At 47.9% G+C, this 21,556-nt stretch overlaps 1 protein-coding gene and 1 long non-coding RNA gene across 17 annotated transcripts in view; one reads left to right on the forward strand and one right to left on the reverse strand.

Annotated features, from left to right (window-relative positions):
* The window catches only part of Myrip (myosin VIIA and Rab interacting protein), a 166,712-nt gene that overhangs the window by 21,848 nt on the left and 123,308 nt on the right, over positions 1–21,556 (forward strand). For all 8 annotated transcript variants that reach the window (XM_087562580.1, XM_087562585.1, XM_087562579.1 and 5 more), the window contains 1 exon segment: positions 10,005–10,147. In XM_087562580.1, the coding sequence (XP_087418706.1) occupies positions 10,038–10,147 (110 nt within the window). In that variant the 5' untranslated portion in view covers positions 10,005–10,037.
* LOC148004385 (uncharacterized) lies at positions 322–20,454 on the reverse strand. Of its 9 annotated transcripts, none has more exons than XR_015628125.1 (5): positions 20,259–20,454; positions 19,534–19,602; positions 18,501–18,641; positions 1,762–1,818; positions 322–1,153 (listed from the first exon to the last, which is right to left on the reverse strand). It is a non-coding gene; the product is annotated as an uncharacterized LOC148004385 (long non-coding RNA). The 9 variants fall into 9 exon arrangements; XR_015628122.1 differs by lacking the exons at positions 322–1,153; positions 1,762–1,818; positions 20,259–20,454 and adding exons at positions 12,501–13,059; positions 14,462–14,745; positions 16,149–16,189 and having other exon boundaries at positions 19,534–19,718; XR_015628119.1 differs by lacking the exon at positions 20,259–20,454 and having other exon boundaries at positions 19,534–19,718.

Genomic DNA, 21,556 nt, shown 5'->3' on the forward strand with positions numbered 1-21,556 from the left:
GCATCCTCATGGCTGTACACAACTGCCTATTACTGTGGTGGTTGGAACAGAAACAGCCCCCATAGGCTCATCTATTTGGATGCCTGGTCACCAGGGAGTGGAACTGTTTGGAAGGATTAGAAAGATTAGGAGGTGTGGCCTTGTTGGAGGAAGTCACCTGAAGTGGCCTTTGAAGCTGGGCCAGTCTCTCTTCCTCTCTGCCTGTGGATCGGGTGTAGCTCTCCGCTCCTGCTCCAGCACCTGCCTGCCTGCCTTGCTCTCTGCCAGGATGGTGATGGACTAAATCTCTGGAACTGTAATCAGGCACCCAATTAAATGCTTTCTAAGAGTTGCTGTGATCCTGATGTCTCATCACAGCAGTAGCACTGTGACTAAGACTCTAGTCCCAGGGGATCCAACACCTCTTCAGGGACTGCACACCTGTCGTGTGCAGACATTCGTGCAGGCAAAACAACTCATAGACATAAAATAAAAATAAATAAACCTTCTGAGAAATCCAAGTTCTGCAAGCTGTTGTTGGCCTGTAGTTGGGATCTCTACGTCACATGGATGCTTCTAAATTAGTCATTTGTTCCTTCTTGAAGGTGCATCGTCTTTTCTTGTCTACGAGTAGCCACCCTAATTCTTCTGTTTAGGGAACAAACGGGCTTGTGAGTTTTACCTGACTGATGGCAAATCCAGAATTGGAGAGGTCTGAATTAGTGAGGTTTCACTGTGTTTTTAGTGGTGTTTTATTCTCTAGCCTAATTAATTATGTGGTCTCATTCCAAATATAGTTAGGCACAAGCTCTTGTACGGATACATATTTTATTAGAGACAGAGGGAACGGACCAGGTGTTTCTATAGCTGAGGGAGCAAAGACCTTCATTTTATCCAGTTGAAAGGAAAAGGGACATTTCTGGCGCACTGCAGACTGTGTGCTTTGTCAAGTGCCTATTGGTGGTTTTCTGTGCAGGGGCTCTATAGGAAAGTGCTTCAAGGACAGGCGGCCGACGGGGAAAAGCTGAAGAGGCTCCACAGACCTCTGCAGTACCCAGCGAGTCAGGGCAGGAGTGGGGGTTGCAGACACATCTCTATTGCTAGCAGCACAGACATAAGCTGTGCTCTCAGACGGATACTGGACCTTTGTTTCCCTCTGAGAGCAGTCCATTACCTATAAAGCCAGAAAAATGACAGTGAGATTTATTATAAACCAGGTCATTCTTTGTCAGTAACATGTGAGGCATGTTGGCCTTTGCGAATAGGTAGATGTGTGCTCTGTACGCCTGTTTTGTAAAAATTTCTCGTTGGAGAAGGAGTTTTAAGGTGAGAAAGCTTAAGAAGCCGCATGGGCCTAGGGAGATGATGGCCCAGTGGGCAGATTGCTTCCTTCTTAAGCACGAGGACCCAAGTTTGAATACCAGACATCCACATAGAAGCCTGGTGCACTAGCACACATGTGTAACTCCAGTGCACTGTCTGCTCCTACAGCGAAATGGGAGCCAGAGACAGGAGACTTTCTGGGAGTCCTGAGGCCAGCTAGCCTTCTGTATGCAGCAGTGCAAAGTGTTAGCGATACCCAGAGTCAAACAAGGTGTCATGCAAGGACGATCTCTCAAGGTTGTCTTCTTACCTCCATACACACTCTGCATACTTCCCTCTCCTGCCCTCTTAGATCCACACACGCCATAGACCCCGCCTCTCACCCCTGCACACACATACATGTGCACCACCATGGTGGTGGAGTCTGAATGGCTCATGCGGCTTCTTAAGCTTTCTCACCTTAAAACTCCTGAATTCCTTTGTTTTAAGGGAAGAAAGAGGCATGGAGGAAGTAACCTGCAAAAAGTCAGAATAATCAAACATCAAGAAAATCCAGAGTAAAATGAAACTGGGAAAAAGATAAATGAAGCCATAAGCCGTCTGATCTCAGAGCTGAAGGGCATGGCGACAAAACCTAGAGTTTAGTAGAGGGCTGGAGCAACAGGTTTGATAAAGAATAAATAAATACCTGAATTACCCACTTAGAAGAGGGAAAAAAAGAAAGAAAGAAACCCACAGGAGTTGACAATGCTGCAACAGTGTGAGCCACTTCAGCTCTGATCTAAGAGTTAAAATACAAGTGTGTGAAAAATAACCAGTTTTAATAATGTTATTACATAGAATATGATGGGGGTTGGGGATTTAGCTCAGTGGTAGAGCACTTGCCTAGCGAGCGCAAGGCCCTGGGTTCGGTCCCCAGCTCCGAAAAAAAAAAAGAAAAAGAAAAAGAAAAACATAGAATATGATGTTAATTTATAATGTTATACATTTAATAATGTTATTGAATATGTAGCAAAGAGTTGTATAAATTGCAAGGGGAGAAGTAGGTAGCAATTTAATGGATATTATCAAAGTTAATTGTTTGACACATTAAGTAGTACATGTTTTTTAAAAAAATCTTTTATTTATATGTGTTTCTGTGTGCTTGTGCACGTGGATGCAGTGCCCAAGGAGGCCAGAGGAGGGCGTCAGATCCTCTGGAGCTGGAGTTGCAGGTGGTTGTGAGCTACCCAACAAGGGAGCTGAATTCAGGTCCTCTGGAAGAGCAGCCAATGCTCTTAGCTGAGCCTTCTCCATCCTTGTGTATATGTTTATAGCTAGAATATCAAGTTGTGGTGATTCCCTTCCTGTCTTCTTTACTGAGTGTTTTTTTTTTCTTTTTTTCGGAGCTGGGGACCGAACCCAGGGCCTTGCGCTTGTTAGGCAAGCGCTCTACCACTGAGCTAAATCCCCAACCCCCTGAGTGTGTTTTTTTTTCATAAAATTTACTGGTTTTATCAATAGAGAAAACAGGGCTTTGCTGTGTCTATTTAAGAACCATGGTCTTTGTTCATTACTGTCATTTTTTTCCCCATGGGTGATGGTTTATAGCAACTGTCAACCTCACAGGACCTGTAGTCACTCAGGAAAGGAATCCTTGGGCATGCCTGTGAAGAATTACCTAGACAGGTATGGCCATACCTGTGAGGGATTTTCTTGGTTGTGTTAACTGAGATAGGAAGATCCATCCTAAATGTATTAAGTACCAGGTCCTGGTCTCCGTCTTGGACTAAACAAAAAGGAGAAAGTGAGCTGAGAGCAATCTTCTCTCAGCGTTCATGGGGCTTCACTGTGGATACAATATAACCAGCTGTTACAAGCCCCTGCAGCCATTCAGACTCCACCACCATGGACTTGTACCTTAGAACCGTGAGCCAAAATAAGGCCTTCCTTCCTTCCTTCCTTAGACTATTTTTGTATGGGGATTTCACCACAGCAGGAGGAAAAGCACCTCAGGCAATATTAGCCTTCCATTTTAGCATAAACACTTGTCATGTTGCTGGTTTGACTGATACTGGTCAGGAACTTTGAATCTGTATTTGTAGGGGTGTTGGTTTTGTTGTGTTATATTGTTACACTGTGCTTTGGTATCTGATGATGTTTGGCCCCTTTAAACAAGTTGGGAAGTGTCTTCTCTTTGTTCTGTTCATGGAAGACGGATATTCACCCTATTCCTTATGTGTGATATAATTCATCAGTGAAGTTACCCAGTCCTCTGATTTCCTTCCTGGAAACATTCTGTGTTGTACAGTCTCCCTATTCATCAGTTGTCAACTCAGAGTTTTCACCTCTCCTGAGTCAGTTCTGGCAATGTCTTCTTAGGAATTTTTCTCTTTTTTTCGGAGCTGGGGACCGAACCCAGGGCCCTGTGCTTGCTAGGCAAGCACTCTACCACTGAGCTAAATCCCCAACCCCAGAATTTTTCTATCTTATGTAGTTAATCCACTTTGTTGCAGTTTAATTCTTCATAGCATTTCTTTTTAATCCCTTTTGTTTCTCTAAGGTCTGTTGTTGATGTCTCTTCTTTTACACATTAATTACTTGAACATTCTTTTTTCATGGTTGGTGTCATTAAAGGTATGACTATTTTGGTTATCTTTCCAAAGAATGAACTTTAGATTTTTGAGGACTTCTCTCTACTTTTTGTATTAGTTGCTTTTCTGGTGCTGTGATAAAACACCATGACCAAGACCAACTTTAATGTTAGAAGTTTACATTTTCAGAGGGAGAGTCCATCATGGTCCGGACAGGAAGCTGAGACATCACATCTCAGCCACAAACACCAATCAGAGAGAGTGAGCTGGAAGTGTCACGAGGCTACATATGTTTAAAGCCTGACTCTAGTGACATACTTCCTCCAGCAATGCCACACCTCCTAAACCTTCCCAAACAGTGCCATGAGCTGGGAACTAAGCGTTCAAATTCTTTTGGATGTCATTTCTCATTCAACCCCTTGCCTTGCTATTTCTCCTTTTGCTTAGAAGGAAGACTGAGTTTCTTCCTCTAGTCCATCATTTTTGTGGAAGTCTTCAGTTCTTTGACCACGCTTGAATGATGGAGTCTTCCTTTCTCTTCTGCATTTTTTCTTCCCTCCTCTGTGCCTTGTGAGATGCAAGTGGTCAAAAGAAACAAAACCAAATGTTGTGCACTTATGAGAGTATGTCAGCTCCTCAGACAGGCATACAGCAGGCCCTCACTTAATGGCCACATCAGCATCCTCAGGAGAGGCTCACAAATCCAGCTCGGATGAAGCATAGACCTAGTCTACTGCTAGTAGTCCTGTCTGCTCCGGCTGGTGAGCATGGACACATTTTAGAGGAAGAGACAGTCCATGTGAGGAAGTGAACAGAATGAAGTTCGGTGGTCCACCAACCCAGGCACTACTGCTGGGTTCAAATAGCCACAATGAAAACACATCTCTACCCAGCTTGTCTTTTCTTCCCTGGAGTAGCTCTTCTTCCTTCCCTCTCTGTTTCCCTCCCTCCCTCTCTTCTCCCTTCCTCCAAAAGCAATTCACTTTAGTGGGAAAGCATAGAATTGCGCTTCCTCTGTGGGAAAAGACATTTTCTTCATTTCTAGTCAGTGAGAAGAGTGTTAGAGTATCTACATCCTCACGTTTAGGATACTGGATTTCCCAACTTAATCATTTTTTATTTTGGGTACAAGGTCAAACACACACACACACACACACACACACACACACACACACACACACACACACACAGAGAGAGAGAGAGAGAGAGAGACAGACAGACAAACAGACAGACAGACAGACAGACAAGAACCCCACATAACTTAAGTTGCTAAGACCTCACTCAGACCTCACTCAGGCATCTGTCCTTGGTTCTGTTCTGGTCCTGCCCAGAATGTTACACTTGCAAACACTGACCCTTCCCTGTGAACATCCCACGGTGCGTTCTCAGTGTCCCGGCACTGTCCCAGGCTATCTTCATTTGCAAGGTCTCTGTTGACCAGTTTCCTCCAGAAGTACCACCTTCGTTTTGCTCTTGTCTTTAACCTTAAAGCTGTGGGTTACCAGAGCCGGTTTACACTGTGCTGGGTTTAAAAGCCAGGGCTTTGTGCATGTCGGGATGTCCCTCCTCCAGCGGGGCTCCATCCCCAGCATCCACTGGCTTTGATTTTTAAGCAATTAGCTTGTGATGAGGATGACCACGGTGGTTGTTGTTTTATGTCTGTAGGTGCCCTCAGAGGGCGTAAGCGAGAGATCCATAGTTATAGGCAGTTGTGTATCCCTTGTGTGGACATTGGGAACAAAATGCAGGTTCTATGTAAGAACAATATGGCTTTTAACCTCCAAGCCCCTTCCCAGTTCTGCCAGTGCACTGCTGAAAACCACCTGACCTCTGACAGTTATATTCAGAAGGCCAGCTCCTCAGTTCAGGTATCCCGTGGAAGTGATCAGAGTGCATCAGCAGAGCCTTGACTTGGTGCCACTTCCCACCTCGCCCTGAGAAGTCAGGTGCTGTTCAGGACACTGCCCTGTAGTCACATGTTCAGGGTCGGACAAACTTGAACTGCTCTTGCCGCTTCGGCTGTAGACTTCTTAGAGCTGATTACCTCCTAAGCCTTGTGTAGCCCCATGAGGACAGCAGAGCGTGACACTGGCTGAGATTTATTACAAAAGAGTTCCTCCATCACAAGCTGCTCGTGGGAACAATAACCCAGCAAGCACACTTTTGGGAGGTGGCACTATAATTAAATGCTTAACTGCTATTAATTTTCTCATTATTAAATTTTGGGACGGATCCCTCTGTTGCATCTTGGTTGGGTGTCAGCCAGAGGAAGCAGGTAGTAGCAGCCCGGATGTGCCAGGAAAGCCTGCACCTGCTGGGCATCTGGGCATACACCCCTTTCCCCAGGTGTCATCTTCTGAGATACGCTGCGACCCGAGTGCCCTCTGACTCAGTGGAGACGCACCTTTCCTCAGCTTCATGGTGACGTCTGACTCATTGCACATGGACTACAGTCGTGCTCACTGTCAAATGTGAAGAGCTTGTACCATTTCTCAGACGCTGCTCTCTGTGCTTCGTCTGGGCCTTTTATAGCCTTCTTGAGTCTCAGTCGGTCTTTTGTAGGTATGATCAGATCCATGTCACCCTATCTGGCCAGCTAGGTGTCTTACAATCTAATTTACCATTGTTGGAGATGACACGAGGTCAGGAATCTCATCTGCCTTAGTTAGGGTTTTACTGCTGTGAACAGACACCATGACCAAGGCAACTCTTCTAAGGACAACATTTAATTGGGGCTGGCTTACAGGTTCAGAGGTTCAGTCCATTTTCATCAAAGTGGGAACATGGCAGCATCCAGGCAGGCATGGTGCAGGAGGAGTTGAGAGTTCTACATCTTCATCTGAAGGCTGCTAGTGGAAGACTGGCTTCCAGGCAGCTAGGGTGAGGGTCTTAAGCCCATGCCTACAGTGACACAAATACTTCAACAAGGCCACACCTTCTAATAGTGCCACAGGGCTACCATAGGGTCCTAATGGGATGGTATATGTGTATAGTGTATGTATGGTATAAAATGGGGTATGTGTATAGTATTGTATTATGGGGTATATATGTGTATGTGTATGGTGTCTGTATGTGTATGTGTAGTATTATATGTGTGTGTGGTGTATTGTGATATATGTGTGGTGTGTGTGTATGTGGTGTATATATGTGTGTGTGTATGTTTGTGCAATATTTTATGTATATGTGTGTATGTGTAATACTGTATATATATGTGTGTATGTATGTGCATGTATGTGTAGTATATGTGTGTGGTATATGTATGTGGTGTGTGTGCATGGTATATGTATGTGTATATGTGTAGTATTATATGTATATGTGTGTGTTGAACTATTGTGTGTGCATAGTGTATGTATGTGTGGGGTGTTGGCGTGCATCCATGTGCAAGTGTGTCTTCCTATGTGCACACACGTGCGGAAGCCAGAGAAGGATGTCGAATGTCCTGCTGTGTCATTTTTCACACTGCTCCTTCAGTGAACCCAGAGCAAAGGCTGGAAGTCAGCAAACCCAGGAATCCTCCTGTCTCCTCCCCATAGCGCTGAGGTTACAGGTTTATGTATGGCCATCCCAGCTCCCCCCACCCCCAAACTTATATTAGTCTTTCCCCCACACGTTTGTCTGTGCACCATGCGTGTGCCAGGTTCCCACAGAGGCCAGAAGAGGGCAACAGGTTGGCTAGAATTGGAGTTATATTTGGTTGTGAGCCATCATGTGGGTGCTGCGAACTGAACCTGTGTTCCCTGCAAGGGCAGGCAGTGCTCTTCCCCACTGAGCCCCCGGTAGCCCTTTAATGGAGTGTTTAAAGGAAGACTGTGTCTGCTGTGCATGCTGAAGGGCTCCTCTTGCTGTGTGTGTGCTGAAGGTGGTGGCTGACCCTGTTCCTCCCCAGCAAGACTTTGTCTGCTTTGGCTTCTCCTGACCTACAGGTCTCAAAGTCACCCTCCCACCTCGGTGTAGAGCAGGTGGGTGATTGGTTTTCAAGTTGCATTATGGGAGGGAAGTGTTTCTGAGGCTTAGCATTCTTGTCCTGATTTGTGGGGAAATCTTGAGATTAGTTTATATTACGCCGTCACATGGTTTTAAATCACCTAACAAGAGACTTAGGGACTAACGCCACTCTGTCTTCTCCACTTATTATCTGTGAATGAAAAGAAAACCCACACAGCCTAAAGAATGCTAGCAAGCCAGGTAATGGGGTAGCGGTATGTGACCGTAACTCTATCAATATGGAGTCTGAGGCAGGAGGATTGTTGTGAATTCAAGACCAGTCTGGGCTACATAGCTTACACAGTTAAATGTCAGTCAAAGCTACACAGCAAGATGCTGCTTTGAAAACAAAACAAATACCAAACAGCCAGGGAGTCAAGAGGGATGGCTCAGTGGTTAGGAGCACTTGCTGCTCATTCAGAGGTCCTGAGCTCAGTTCCCGGCACCCAAGTTGGCAACTCCAGTTCCAGGTGGCCCAACAGCCCCTCAACAAATGCCCCCTTCTGACTGCCGAAGGACCTGCACGAACATGAGATATATACATTCCCTCCCTCCCTCCCTCCCTCCCTCCCTCCCTCCCTCCCTCCCTCCCTCCTTCCCTCCTTCCCTCTAGCTCTTACACTGCACACATATGCACACTCAGAGAGAAGGATCTGCTGTTCCTAGTGTTCCTAGTTTACACACAATAAAGAGGGTTAAGGGACTCAGGCCCTCCCACGTTAAAGCCTGAGGTCCCACGTTGCCCTCTGTATGCTAGGGATGTGTGTAGGGCCAGGGCCCTGAGGCAGAGATACAGATGCATCCCTCCTTAGAGGGCGAGCGAGTGCAAGCCTTTTCCCCTCATCTGTGACTGTGCGTACAATGTTGTGAGCATTAGAGCCGTTTAATATCCACGTGTGGAAAAGCTCGTGTCCCACAGTAGATGTTAATCATTCAGTGGAAACGTTGTTAAGAACCCTAGCGTCATTATTTATTAGAATCCTCAACTGTAATTCTTAAAATGTTTCAGAGAGCTCATTATGACACGTGCAGATCACTTTTTGTTGGGTTTGAGGTTCATGTTACGTCATTCATTCATTCGCTCAGTCATTCAGTCATCTTTTTGAGATAGGGTCTCATGCAACTTAGGCTGGCCTTGAACACCTTACATAACGGAGACCAAAGACAGAAAGAACAAAATGGGTAAAAAACAAAAACAACAACAACAACAAAAAACTAGGATATATTTCTTTTAAAAAAGAAACTTCAGTGACCTTGAACGTCTGTCCTCCCTCCACCTCTGCAGAGTGGAGGTTATAGTGTGGGAACCACACACCCAGCTCTCTGCATGCTGGGGATTGAGCTCAGGGCCTGGGGCACGCTAGACACATGCTCTCCAGCTGAGCCGCACACCAGCCCTTGTGTTATCTTACGCACTCCTAGAATCGCTCTACGCACGAAACATAGAGCTTGGCTTCTCCCTCCAGCTTCACACATCATCTCGGGATTTCTGGTGTTTATTGCATAGGCCTGAAGAAGAGCTTAGGGGTATAGCATACGTGGGATATTATTTTTCTAAAGAAAACAATTTATTTTGTGTTGAAATAGAATACCTATAAATAACCTGTCAAACTATAGAAATGAAGAATTCTTGACGATTCCTTTTCAGTGCTTTGTGGAAATATGTTTCATTTTGACGAAAAGGATAGATTACCTGCTGTTGCTGGTTTGGTTCCCTTCTCTCCTTCCCTCCCTCCCTCCCTCCCTCCCTCCCTCCCTCCCTCCTTCCTTCCTCCTCTCCTTCCTTCCCTCCCTCCCTCCCTCTCTCCTTCCTTCTTCCTATGGTACTCCAGGCTGGCCAAGAGCTCCCTACTGATCTTCCTACTTCCGTGTCCTGGATGCTGGGGTCCCCGGTGTGCTCCACCATGCCTGACATAAGATCTCTTTGTCTTCACTTGAGTTGAGGACAGCAGAAGCTCAGTCCCCTGATTCCCTGCCGTCTGGCCAGAGCCACCTAGAAGCAGCACACAAGAGTTCAGAGGAGCAGGCTGCCTTTGTACGCTGCCGCTCCACAGAAACACCATGCTTGGTCTAAGTCAGCGTCGAGGGTGGATTCAAGCCACACAACCCTGTCCTCAGTCTCTGATCTCTCCTTTCACTCCACAGACCTAGCTCAGTTGTCCGTGTTTAACCCTGACCATGGGGAGGAAGCTGGACCTGTCGGGTCTGACCGACGATGAGACCGAACACGTTCTCCAAGTGGTACAGAGAGACTTCAATCTTCGCAAAAAGGAGGAGGACCGGCTGAGGTGAGATGGCTCTTTTGCCTGACCATGTTCGGACAGCGAGGCTCAGCTGTCTGTGTTATAATCCCACACTTGGGTTTATGGAATGGCTACCCTGTCCTTTCTTGAGAGGCTTCTCATATCCAGTGACATGTGTCTAAGGTACCTGGCCCACAGGTGTGACACCTGCATCACCTTAGTGAGAGTCTGCCATCACTGAACCAAAGGACTTAAGATGTCACCTCAGAACCATGAGGATCTATTGTCTAGTCTCCATATTGCTTGCATTTAAGGTGCCCGGGAGAGGTTTACAAACAATGAATAGAAGTAATGTTGTCATAGGAAATACTATTTCATTCTTTAGCAGTTCCTTTCATGGGTGTAAAACTCACAGTGGAACTGTCTCCTTCTGCAGTCCTGGGCTGAATTCATTCTCCTGCCTCCCACTCAGCTGTGCTGTTTCGGGTTTGGGGGTCAGGACTCAGGTGTGCAGTTTATTGGTGATGACCTCGTCTCCAGCGCCAACAGAAAGCAAAGGTCGTGGGAGTGGGAATTGGGTCTTAGGAACATCGTGTGGAGATGTAAAGAGAGGTGAAAACGTCCTGGGAAGAGATTCTGAGGGGAAGCGGTCTCACCCAGCGGCTCCTGCCCCAGGCGTGCGGCAGTCTCCTCACAGACCCTCTGGGCTGTTCTGTCCCTGTGAGCCCCAGCTGACACAGGGTACTGACTCATTACAAGGCAAGTAGCTCAAAGGAAGAAGGCTTTACTTGGGCTCACAGTTTAAGGGTGCAGTCCATCATGGTGAGAAGGGCATGGAGGCTGGAGCATGGAGCAGCAGGGCACACTGTTTACACATGTCAGGAATCAGAGGGAGATGAGAACCGCTGCTCACCAGGCTGTCCTGCCCCTTTATTTTCGTTCATTCTGAGCACTGGTCCACAGTCAATGACTCCTTCCTTCTCCATCACACCTTTCTGAAAACCTCACAGTCACACAGAGAGGTGTATCTCTTAGGTGCTCTACAAGGCCTTTGCTCCAGGCTGAGGTCACCTTGAGTTCTCCTGCTATGACCTTCATGCCAAGGTCACCTTGAGCTGTCCTGCTGTGACCTTCACATTGAGGTCACCTTGAGTTCTCCTGCTTCAACCTTCATGTTGAGGTCACCTTGAGTTCCTCTATGTGACTTCATAAATCCGAACACATGCGTGACCTGCCCTTGAATCATTCTAGGCTTTGAATGATGGGGGCTTGACTGACTCTCAAGCCTTCATCTTCAGCTTCTTGATGATTGTGCTTTTGTTTTTTTGTTTTTGTTTTGTTTTTTTTTTCCTATTCACCATTGTTTTAGTTTCTGTCTCTTGCTGTATTACATTTGACCAAAGCAACTTAGAGGTTACAGTCTATGGTTAAGGCAGGGCAAGAAAGCAAACAGAAGCTGTGGAGGATGCTGCCGGCTGGCTTACTCTCAGGCACGCACTCAGCTAGCTTCCTTAATACAGCTCAGGAATGCCTACCTAGGGAATGGTGCTGCCCACAGTGGCCTGGGGCCTCCCACATTCATTAGCCATTAAGGTAATCCCCACTCATTCTCACGGGCCAATCCCGTCTGGGCAGTCTATCTATGGAGACTCCCTTCTCAAAGGGCTCTAGGCTGTGTGGAATTGACAGCTAACTAGCATATTTTTCAAATTTAATACGGAAACCTGTTCTTTGAACTTTACTCGTCCTTTCTTATTTCCGACAGAATGGTGTTCATACTCGGAGCCCAGCCCTTCCTCTGTAATGACTCTGCTTCATACCCCTACTCTTTCTACAGAACAGTTCACACCCAGCGCCGAGGGCCGTCCCATGCTGCTCTGCAAACATCTTTGAGTGTCTCTGTTGTTTGTGGCTTGCTTTTTAGTGTCTGGAAGCCAACAGGTAGCACTTATGCAATCATGACTGGAAATGCTCTCTCCCTCCTCTCCACTCCAGAACTCCCTTGGACTCTGTAGGTGGCTGATAGCTCTCTCCTCATCAATGTTATGAGTTAGTTTATCTCTATTTCTTTTTTTAAAAGATATTTATTTACAATCTAGTTGTTGTCCCCATCAGTTCTCCCCCCTCCGCCAATTCCTCATTCCTTTCCTCCTCCCTCTTGCCTCCAAGAGGGTATCACCCCCCCAGGTGTGCCCCTTCCCTGGGGCCTCAGTCTCTCAAGGATTAAGTGCATCCTCTCCCACTGAGGCCAGACCTCTGCTACATACGTGCCCTGGGCCTCAGACCAGCCCTTTCATGCCCCTGGTTGGTGGCTCAGTCTCTGGGAGCTCCCTGGGGTCTGTTGAGACTGCTGGTCTTCCTGTGGGGTCATTCTCCCTTTTGGCTTCTTCAATCCTTCCCCTAATCCTTATTTTTATTTCTCTGCTGTTATTTTAAAGTAGTCATGAGAGGGAGGGAAGGACACCAAGTGGTTGCTTCCCTTGTCATCTGGAACCAGGCAACACAGGAACTTGTCAGCCTGTCTGGGCTGTCTGGGTTCCTGGGGACCATGCAGAGGTGGGAGACACTCCAGGTGGGTGCTGTGAAGCCTGCTCAGGGGCCAGAAACAGTGGTGCAGGAAACTCTCCTCCCCCTGACTACGACCTTTTGACTCCCAAAGTCAGAGGGCTTCTGGGAATGGAGGAGTGATTGGCGCTCAGTCCACAGATGATTTCTTTTCATGTTTGTCCCTTTAAGACAGCAAACACCAAGCAGACAGTGCCTTGAAGGACTGCTGGGCCCAGGTTCTGCTAAATATATTGAGTGTCTAAACAGGATGCAGTGAGAAGAATGAATTAATTAGCATTAAGCCACCACGTCTCCAGCTCTGTCTGCAGTGGCTTGTATCTTCCAGCAGTGAGGTCTACCTCGCAGGAAGCGTCTCCTCCCTTCCTCCTCTCAGAGAGATGTGGAAAAACCTCAGAGTATAAAAATAGCCATGGTTGAGTCCCTGGTCAGAGATCTTCGCTGTCTACCTCATCTCTTCTATAGTTTGATTTCTGGGGGATGTGGGAGGAGTCAGTGTGGTCTTTGTGTCAGGCACGCACACACGGCTTTTGGCGCAGTGTGGTCTTGGTGGGAAGCAGTCCTACAGAGGTGGGACGCCCTGCCTGGAAGAAGCAATGTCCCAGGTTCTTGGGTTATTAGGACTCAGGCAGCGTGGCATTTAGAACCTCACTGTGCAGGGGGATTAGGGTGGGAGTGGTTCGCCCATGCTTTCTTCTCTACTGGGCTCCTAGAACAATGCCAGGTACCCAAAACATAGTAATGGTTTGTGTGTGTGGTGGGGGTGCATATATGTGTGTGTGCACATGTGTGGTGGGGGTGTGGTGGGAGTATATGTGTGTGTGCCCATGTATGGTAGGGGTGTGGTGGGGATGTATTTGTATATGTGTGTGCACATGCCCATGTGTGTTGAGGGTGCATGTATGTACATGTATGTATGTGTGTGTTGGCCATGTGTGGTGGGGTTGTGGTGGGGGTATATGTGTGTATGTGTGTGTGTGGCCATGTGTGGTGGGGATGCATGTATGTACACATGTGTGTATGTGTGTGTGCCCATGTGTGGTGGGGGTGCATGTATGCACACGTGTGTTCACATGCTTAAGCATGCAGATGAAAGCTATGGGTCACTTCAAGTGTCACACCTCAGGAACCCTCAGCCTTGTTTTCTGAGATAGGACCCTCACTGGGGTTTGAGGCTCACAGAACAAGCTGGGCTAACTAGCCAGTGAGCTCCCGGCATCTGCCTATCTCTGCTTCCCCAACACTGGGGCTGCAGGTATGTGCCATCGCACCTGCTTTTTATGTGGCTACTGGGATCGAACTTGATAACCATCTTCCTATCCCCACTACCCGTTATTGAAGTTTTTTTTATAATAGTGTGACATTATTATTAACTCAGCTGGCTCCTGAGTTCAGACCACTGAGCCTTCCTGCATGACTCAGAAGCAGGGTGTAAGGACCTCATGAACACGCTTGCTTGGGGCTTGTCTGGTTTGGTGTACGACCTCAGGCCCCTTCTCCACCTGGCTTTACCCGGTAGTCTCAGTGTTGAGGCTCCCTTTATTCACTTCCTCAACACAGAGCTGTGAGGTCCTGCTGGGATGGTCTCACTTAAATAGATGGAAGTTACCATCACAAGTGAACTGTTTTCCCCTTGTGGAAGAGTCCAGCAGCACTCACCCAGTATTTTCTGGTTGCTTCTGTGGTTCAGAGACCATTGAGGTCTGGCCAATCAAGTGTGAGGGGCAGGGCCTGTGTCTCTTCCAGGCTGAGCGAGTACCTAGGAGGTGGTACAGCCCCTCCGTCTCCCCTTACCTGCTGGGGTGACTCTAGAAATGTCTGTTGAGATATGTATGACCTCACAGGGTAGATGGAGCCTGATCCTTAGGCCACTGCATGAGGAGATACTATGGCGACCAGCAGGGGACATGGTGTGAGTTCGCTGGATTATGCTTCTGTAACGGTTACTCTCAATGGTTAACTCGATGAGATCTAGAATCAGTGGGCGTCCCTGTGAGGTGATTTGTCTTGATTGGGTTTGCTGAGATGGAAGTCCTGCCCTCCGTGGGTGGCACCATTTCTTTGGCTGAAATCCTGGGCTGTGTAAAAATGAGAAAATAAATGGAGCAAAAGCATCTCTTGCCACTTGACTGTGGGTGGAATGTGACCAGATGCCTCAAGGCTCCGCTGTCATGCTTTCCCCTCAGGATGCACTTCCCTCAGACTGGGAGCCAAAAGCAAACCTTCCTTCTGTTGTCTTTGCCGGGGCCATTTTACCCCAGCAATGAGAAGAGTAACCAAGGAGCCCTGGAGACCTGGGGCTTGTTTCCTTTCTATTGCCATAGCCCAGTGTTGCTCTGTGTGGTGTGGTTGGTGAGAGCCAAGAGGCAGCTGAGAATTTTATTATGCTGCAGCCCTTGACTTTGCAGATGAAGAGGGTCATTCCTCAAGTTCAGAGGAGGCCCAGGGAGCTAGGGGTATGGTCTAGTCTGACCCTGTTCCGGCTGCCAGGACTCCCCAACATTAGCCATCTTCCCTCTTATGCACAGAAAGACACCCTGTGGGAAGGTCTCCAGACAAGAGCCAGAGCCCGTGGTTTATGTGTCTGGCATGTTTACAGAGCGGATTTTTAAATGACCGTTAATTTCATAGGACTGTGGTATTAAAATTGAGTCTTGGAGACATGGATGAGAGAGCCACAGCCTTTAAAATCCCTCTCTTAATACACTCTAGCCGGAATCAAGCCAGCATGCGGTCTGGTCCAGGCATGGGTTAGATTGAGGAAATTGTTTCCACTAAATGCTACTGGCCATTGATTGTCAGTGATTGTTGGACTGACATCATGTGCTTATACCTTTAGAGGGCTAATGGGCCTAGGACAGAGGAAGGCCAAAAGCCAGAGGTATGGTGATATGTCTGTCTCTGTCCATCCATCTATCCACCCACACCCATTCATCCACCCACCCACCCACTCACCCATTCACTTAACCACTCATCCATCCACCCATCCATCCATCCATCCATCCATCTATCCATCCATCCATTCATCCATCCATCTATCCACCCACCCACCCATTCACTTAACCACTCATCCATCCATCCATCCATCCATCCATCCATCCACCCATCCATCCATCCACTCATCCATCCATCCACCTATCCATCCATCTACTCACCCACCCATCCATCCACCCATCCATCCAACCATCCATCATCCATCCATCCACCCATCCATCCATCCACCCATCCATCATCCATCCATCCACCCACCAACCACCCATTCATCCACCTATACATCCACCCATTCATCTACCCATATATCCATCCATCCATTAATCCACTCATCCACCCATCCAGCCATCCAGCCATCCATCCATCCATCCATGCATGCATCTATCCATCCACCCATCCACCCACCCACCCACCCATCCACCCATCCAGCCATCCACACACCCACCCATCTATTATGAATGACTTCTAAGCTCAGGCTCCAGGAGCCTACCTGCTTCTCACCAGCAGCTGTGGGCTGTCAGCCCCCTCCTCCTGAGTTAAAGAAAGGAAATGTAATTTGAATAAGAAATCTCCCCCATATGTTTGGTCCCCAATTATTGGTGGTCTTTGGGATAGTTGTGGAACCTTTAAGAAGTGGAGCCTCTCTGGAGGAAACAGGCCACTAGGGGTGGGCTTTAAGGTCTTATAACGCAGGCCTACTTTCTGCTCAGTCTGCTTCCTGTCTGTGGATACAGTGTGACCAGCCACCTCTCACTTCTGTCACCATGCCTTTCCTTGTATTCCCTTGAACTGTAAGCCAAAATAAACCCTGCCAGTGTGATGTTGCTTCTTGTGAGATCATGGCAATGAGAACAGTACCTGATGTAGAAGCTTTGGATGTAAAAGTACCTCTGTGAGCTTGAGTGCCAATCCCCAGCTGATGGCACTTTTTTGATAGGCTGTAATATCTTGAGGATGGGGCTCAGCCAGAGGAAGAGGGTCACAAGGGACAGACTGTGGACTTTGCTAACCTGGCCCACTTCTTTGCCTGTGTCTGCTTCCTGGTCAATGGGGAATGAGCTAGGAGCTGCCAAACATGCCTGCCACCATGGACTTCCAGCCACCCTGCCTTTCCTGCCATGATGGTCCTTATCCCTTCAGACTGTGAACCCAAATAAAGGGTTCTTACTTCTTGTGAAGTATTTACTTAGCAACAATTTGAAAACCAGTAACAGAGGAGAAGTACTCACACCTGGGAACCCGTTGCATTGCCTAGAATAGAATCAGCTTAGCATGCAGGCATACATATGTGTGTGTGTGTGTGTGTGTGTGTGTGTGTGTGTGTGTGCATGTCAGTACGCATGAGGAGGTCATCAGACAACATGTGAGAGTTGTTTTTCTCATTCCATCATGTGGGCCCCAGGGATTGAACTCCAGTCCTCAGCTAGCAACAAGCATCTTCACTTATACAAAGCCATCTTGCCAGCCCCTGGATCGCCATTTTCTAAGGTAGAAAGAACACAGCACTTTAATAAAGGAGTTAGTGCCTTTCCCCTCAGCTATTCCTTTCTATTTGAAACAAATGAAAATTTTATGATGCAGGATGAAATTTTCAAAAAGTTTCTATTGTTAAAAGTAAACCTCCTTTGTTCTCCCTGCCCATTGTTTGGGAAGCTACAGTTGGTTTGATGAATTAATCAATACCCCAGGTTGCATCTGCTTTTGGAACTGGGGGCTTGTCTGCACCCAGTTGGAACATGGATACCTTGTAGTTTCTGGTGTAACTATGTATCTTTCTGCCCACACTTCCTTCCTGACTGTAATTGTCCTTGAGATTCTGTGTCAACTATGGCATTAACATCTCTGGTTAAGGAGACTGTGACTTCTGGACAGGGCTGCTGCAAGGTTAGCCAGCCAGCCAGACACCTGCTATGAAAGATCAGTGTGTGGGCAGGGGAAGTGGCTCAGTCAGTAAAGAGCTTGCCATGTAATCATGAGGACCTGAGTTTGATTCCCAGAACCCACATTAAAAACAGTGAGGCATGTGGGGATGTGGTGGTAGGAGGGTCTCTGGGGCTCACTGGCCAGACAGCATAACTCAGTGACTGAGTTCTAGGTCAGTGACAGACCCTGTCTCAATAAATGGGGAACAGGATGGACAGCTCTTGGGAAACACCTGCAGTTGACCCTTTGGCTTCCATACACACATGGGCATGTATAGCCAAACCCACATATTTGTTCACACAGACACACAAACACATATATGCACACATAAGCACACACATGTGCATATGCACACAAAATACATACATGTGCATGTGCACACACAAACACATACATGTGTACGCATAGAATGCTAACTCTGAGGGCAGAGTCAGTGCTTTCTGTGGTGGGTGAGAGGCCTGATCCTGAGAGTTTCCATACAAGGGAGAAAGCCCAGCAAGCTGCGACACCTGTGGAGAACTCAGGGCCCTGTAGGAGGCAGGAGACCTCAGGGAGTGGAAGTGGGGGTGTGGAGTGGAGAGAGTCTCACAGCCAGAAGGGCCTCAGGAGATTTGGGCTCTCAGATCTCCTCTTTATTGCTGGCATTCCATTAATAATGGAAAGGCCAAACGTATTACAGCAAAGCTGTTGGGTATTCGTTCATCCGCTTCAGAGCCCTGGTTGGAATGTCAGGAGTCTCCTGGGGAAGTGGGGAGTGAGCCACAGGACGGGAGGAGAATGGGATTAGGAAATGGGTAAAGGCCTTTGCCCTTGAGGAAGATTCCAGAGGCTGTGGGAGTCCTGCTTGCAAACTATAGCAAATGAGAGAGTCCCCACCCTTTCCAGAGCCCAGCTTAGGAGAGGGCTAAGGCAGACATACCGAAGCAGAGGGCCCTTTCAGGGGAGCCTCAGAAATTTCCTGGCAGATTGAGACACCAGTCGGGCAGCAGAGAGCATCCTGGTTAAGTGATGAAGACAGGAAGGCCGATGTTTGTCTCCAACAGCAAATCAGGACTGGCAGCTGGGCAGGAGGGAAGATCCTTTGTGGTAATTCTCCCTTTGCCGTTCTAATGGTGGCTGATAGAGGAAGCTGAGAACCCCACTTTCTCCCAGCACCCCCGGGGAGGCATCATTCGTGTTTGTTCATAAATTGGAGAAACTGAAGCTCCGAAACAGCCAGGTTCTCACAGTTGAGAGGCGGATTCAAACCTAGCCAGAGTCTCCCCGGAAGGAGGATGGTGATCACCGCCTTGGGTGTGGAGAGCAGCAATGCCCAGGACCCTGGAGCAGGAGTGAAAGGAGAACCATCCTGGAAACCCAGAGCCGGACTGGCTAGTGCCCGCTGTGTGCTCAGGGATCGGGGAGTTCCGGGGTTTGCAGCCACACATGGTGGATGACACCGTAGCCCTTGACTGTGCATGTTGTCCACATATCAAGTGATTCAAGGCCAAAAAAGCAAATGCACTCTAGAAAATGCACAGAGTTTCAAGGATCAGATGTGAATATGGACTGCAGAATATCCTGATGGTTTTTGTATTGATTGCACCTTGAAACGTCCTTAAGTAACATTTTAAATAAAGTACCTTACGATAGTAACGCCACCTTTGTGTAACATGGACACCCAGGTGCTTTAAATGGTTCTAAATGTAGAGCTTTTCCGATACTCTGATTAGCCAGTGTGGCCCTAGATGCCCGATTAAGCAATAAAAGACTTGTAAAAACAAAGAGGAAGCTTTCTCTCTCATTAGGGTAGAGCGAGTCCTTTTTAAAACCGACATTTATTTTTATTTAATGTGTTTTGTTGGAGCGAGTCCACCTTAAAAATTATATTTCTTCTCATTTAGTGTGTTTTGTGTTGTGTGTGTGTGTGTGTGTGTGTGTGTGTGTGTGTGTGTGTATCTGTGTGTACTCACCTGTGCTGCATTAAACATCTGGAGACCAAAGGACAGCTCACTGGATTGATTCCTTCTGTTGTGTGGGTTCTGGAATCAAATTTGGGTGGTCGAGCTTGACAGCAAGCGCCTTTACCCACTGAGCCTTCTCATGCCTGCCTTTTCTTTTAGAACATGCTCTCCTGTCCCCTACTGGCTTTGAATCTGCTCTCTAGCCGAGGAGGATGGGTGACTTTGAGTTTCTGATCCTTCAGCCTCCACCTTCCGGTTGCTAGGATTACAGGTGCATAACAAACACCACACCCAGTTTGTGCAGTGAGGAGGTGGGGTGGAAGGGTGAAAACCAGGGCTCAGTACATACGAGGCAAGCACTGTAGCAAATGAGCCCCAGTCCCAGCCTCAGTCCTAGAGCACTCAGTCCCTCCTTATATGCCAAGATGAGTCACACCTATGAGTCTAGTCTAATCGTCGGGTCATCTGTGAGGCGAGAGAGGCCTTGACTGACATGTTCTAAGGGGAAAATGTGCCGTGTGCACATCACATTCACAAGGGAGCTGCATGCAACACCGGACAGAAGGAGACCTTCCGTGTTCCTCTGATGTCAGCAGCGGAACTAACACATTATGACCTTTGAACTGACAGCGTGGCTCTTTTCCTTGTTGAGCCTGGATTAGAACCCAGGGCCATTTGCACACTAGGTAAGTGCCCTGACACTAAGCCACACCCCCACATAACTTTTGACTGACCTCATTTGTAGTTCATGCCACATCTCAGACACACATCTTCCTCTGGAGTGTCTGTGGGTTCAGAGGAGTGTCCTTACGTACATGAAAAGGAGCCCCGAGTGTTGAAGAGAGGCGTCTCAGCAGTGCCGTGCCCTGTCCCATGTGCGGTGACATTTGGGAGATCCTGCAGCCATTAGGAGTGCTTTCCTAACAGTTTGTTCTGGGTCTGAGTCCTCGGCTTTGTTTACTTTCTCATTGCAAATGTCAGCAGCTCAGCTGTTGAGCCCTGATAAAGCTTCAGTGGCTCTCATTCTAGACGTGACCTTTAGCACCCAGCCTTCTGGCCGCCTTTTCTTTGGCATAGCGTGTGCACTGAACTGGCTTCCAAGGGGCAGCAGAGAGAAGCTTCCCTAGAGCCATTTGTAAATGCAGCTTTCTTCAGCTGCAGTAACTCAGGTTCCTCTTCTGCTCTTTCGGGCAGCAGTTACCTTGAAGTCTGCCTTATTCCTGTGGGTGTCTAGTTCCCAGATGTGGGCCACAGACATGGGGCCAGCAGCTGCCTCCCTGTGCACCTGAGGTCAGAGCTCAGTTATTATCGTCCTGCTTGCCTGCCTGCTTTCCTCCCTCCCTCCTTTCCTCTCTCCCTCTTCCCTTCCCTCTCTCCTTTCCTCCCTTCCTTCCCTCCTTCCCTTCTTTTTTCCCTTCTCTCTCTCTCTCTCTCTCTCTCTCTCTCTCTCTCTCTCTCTATGCACACACAGATACATATTAGGGTCTACCATTCTTATAATTCCAGGCTTCAGTCCATTGTTGAGGGGAAGTCAAGGCAGGAACTTGAAGCGGTTGTTCACATCACAGCTCAGTAAGCAGCAAACGCCAATGTTCAGTTAACCTCCATCACAGTCTAGGCCCTAGCCCAGGAATGGTGCTACCCACTTTTAGGGTGGTCCTCTATGATCAATGCAACTGAAGCAGCCCCCCCCCCAGACATGCCCCCAGGCCGGCCATAATCTAGACAGTCCCTCACCAAGACTCTCCTCACAGGTTAATCTAGATCATGTCACGTTGACAGTTGGAATCCACCATCAATGGAATCACCATTGGCCAGGTCATGGAAAGACTGGGACATGAGGCAGACCAGGCTGTAAATCACAGTCAGTCAGGTGTCAGCAAAACAGCTGAGTGTGCAGAATAAAATCCCCCTCAGTGAGGCGGGGCGGGGGCGGGGCGGGGCGGGAGTGGGAGATCTGTTGCTTCAAGGAAAACTAAAACCAGTTAGAGAAAGGGTTGTGTAGGACTCAGCAGAGGGTGCTGGAGGCTGC

Source organism: Rattus norvegicus, chromosome 8, assembly GCF_021556685.1.
Source record: "Rattus norvegicus strain SHRSP/BbbUtx chromosome 8, alternate assembly SHRSP_T2T, whole genome shotgun sequence".
Classification (NCBI taxonomy): Eukaryota; Metazoa; Chordata; class Mammalia; order Rodentia; family Muridae; genus Rattus; species Rattus norvegicus.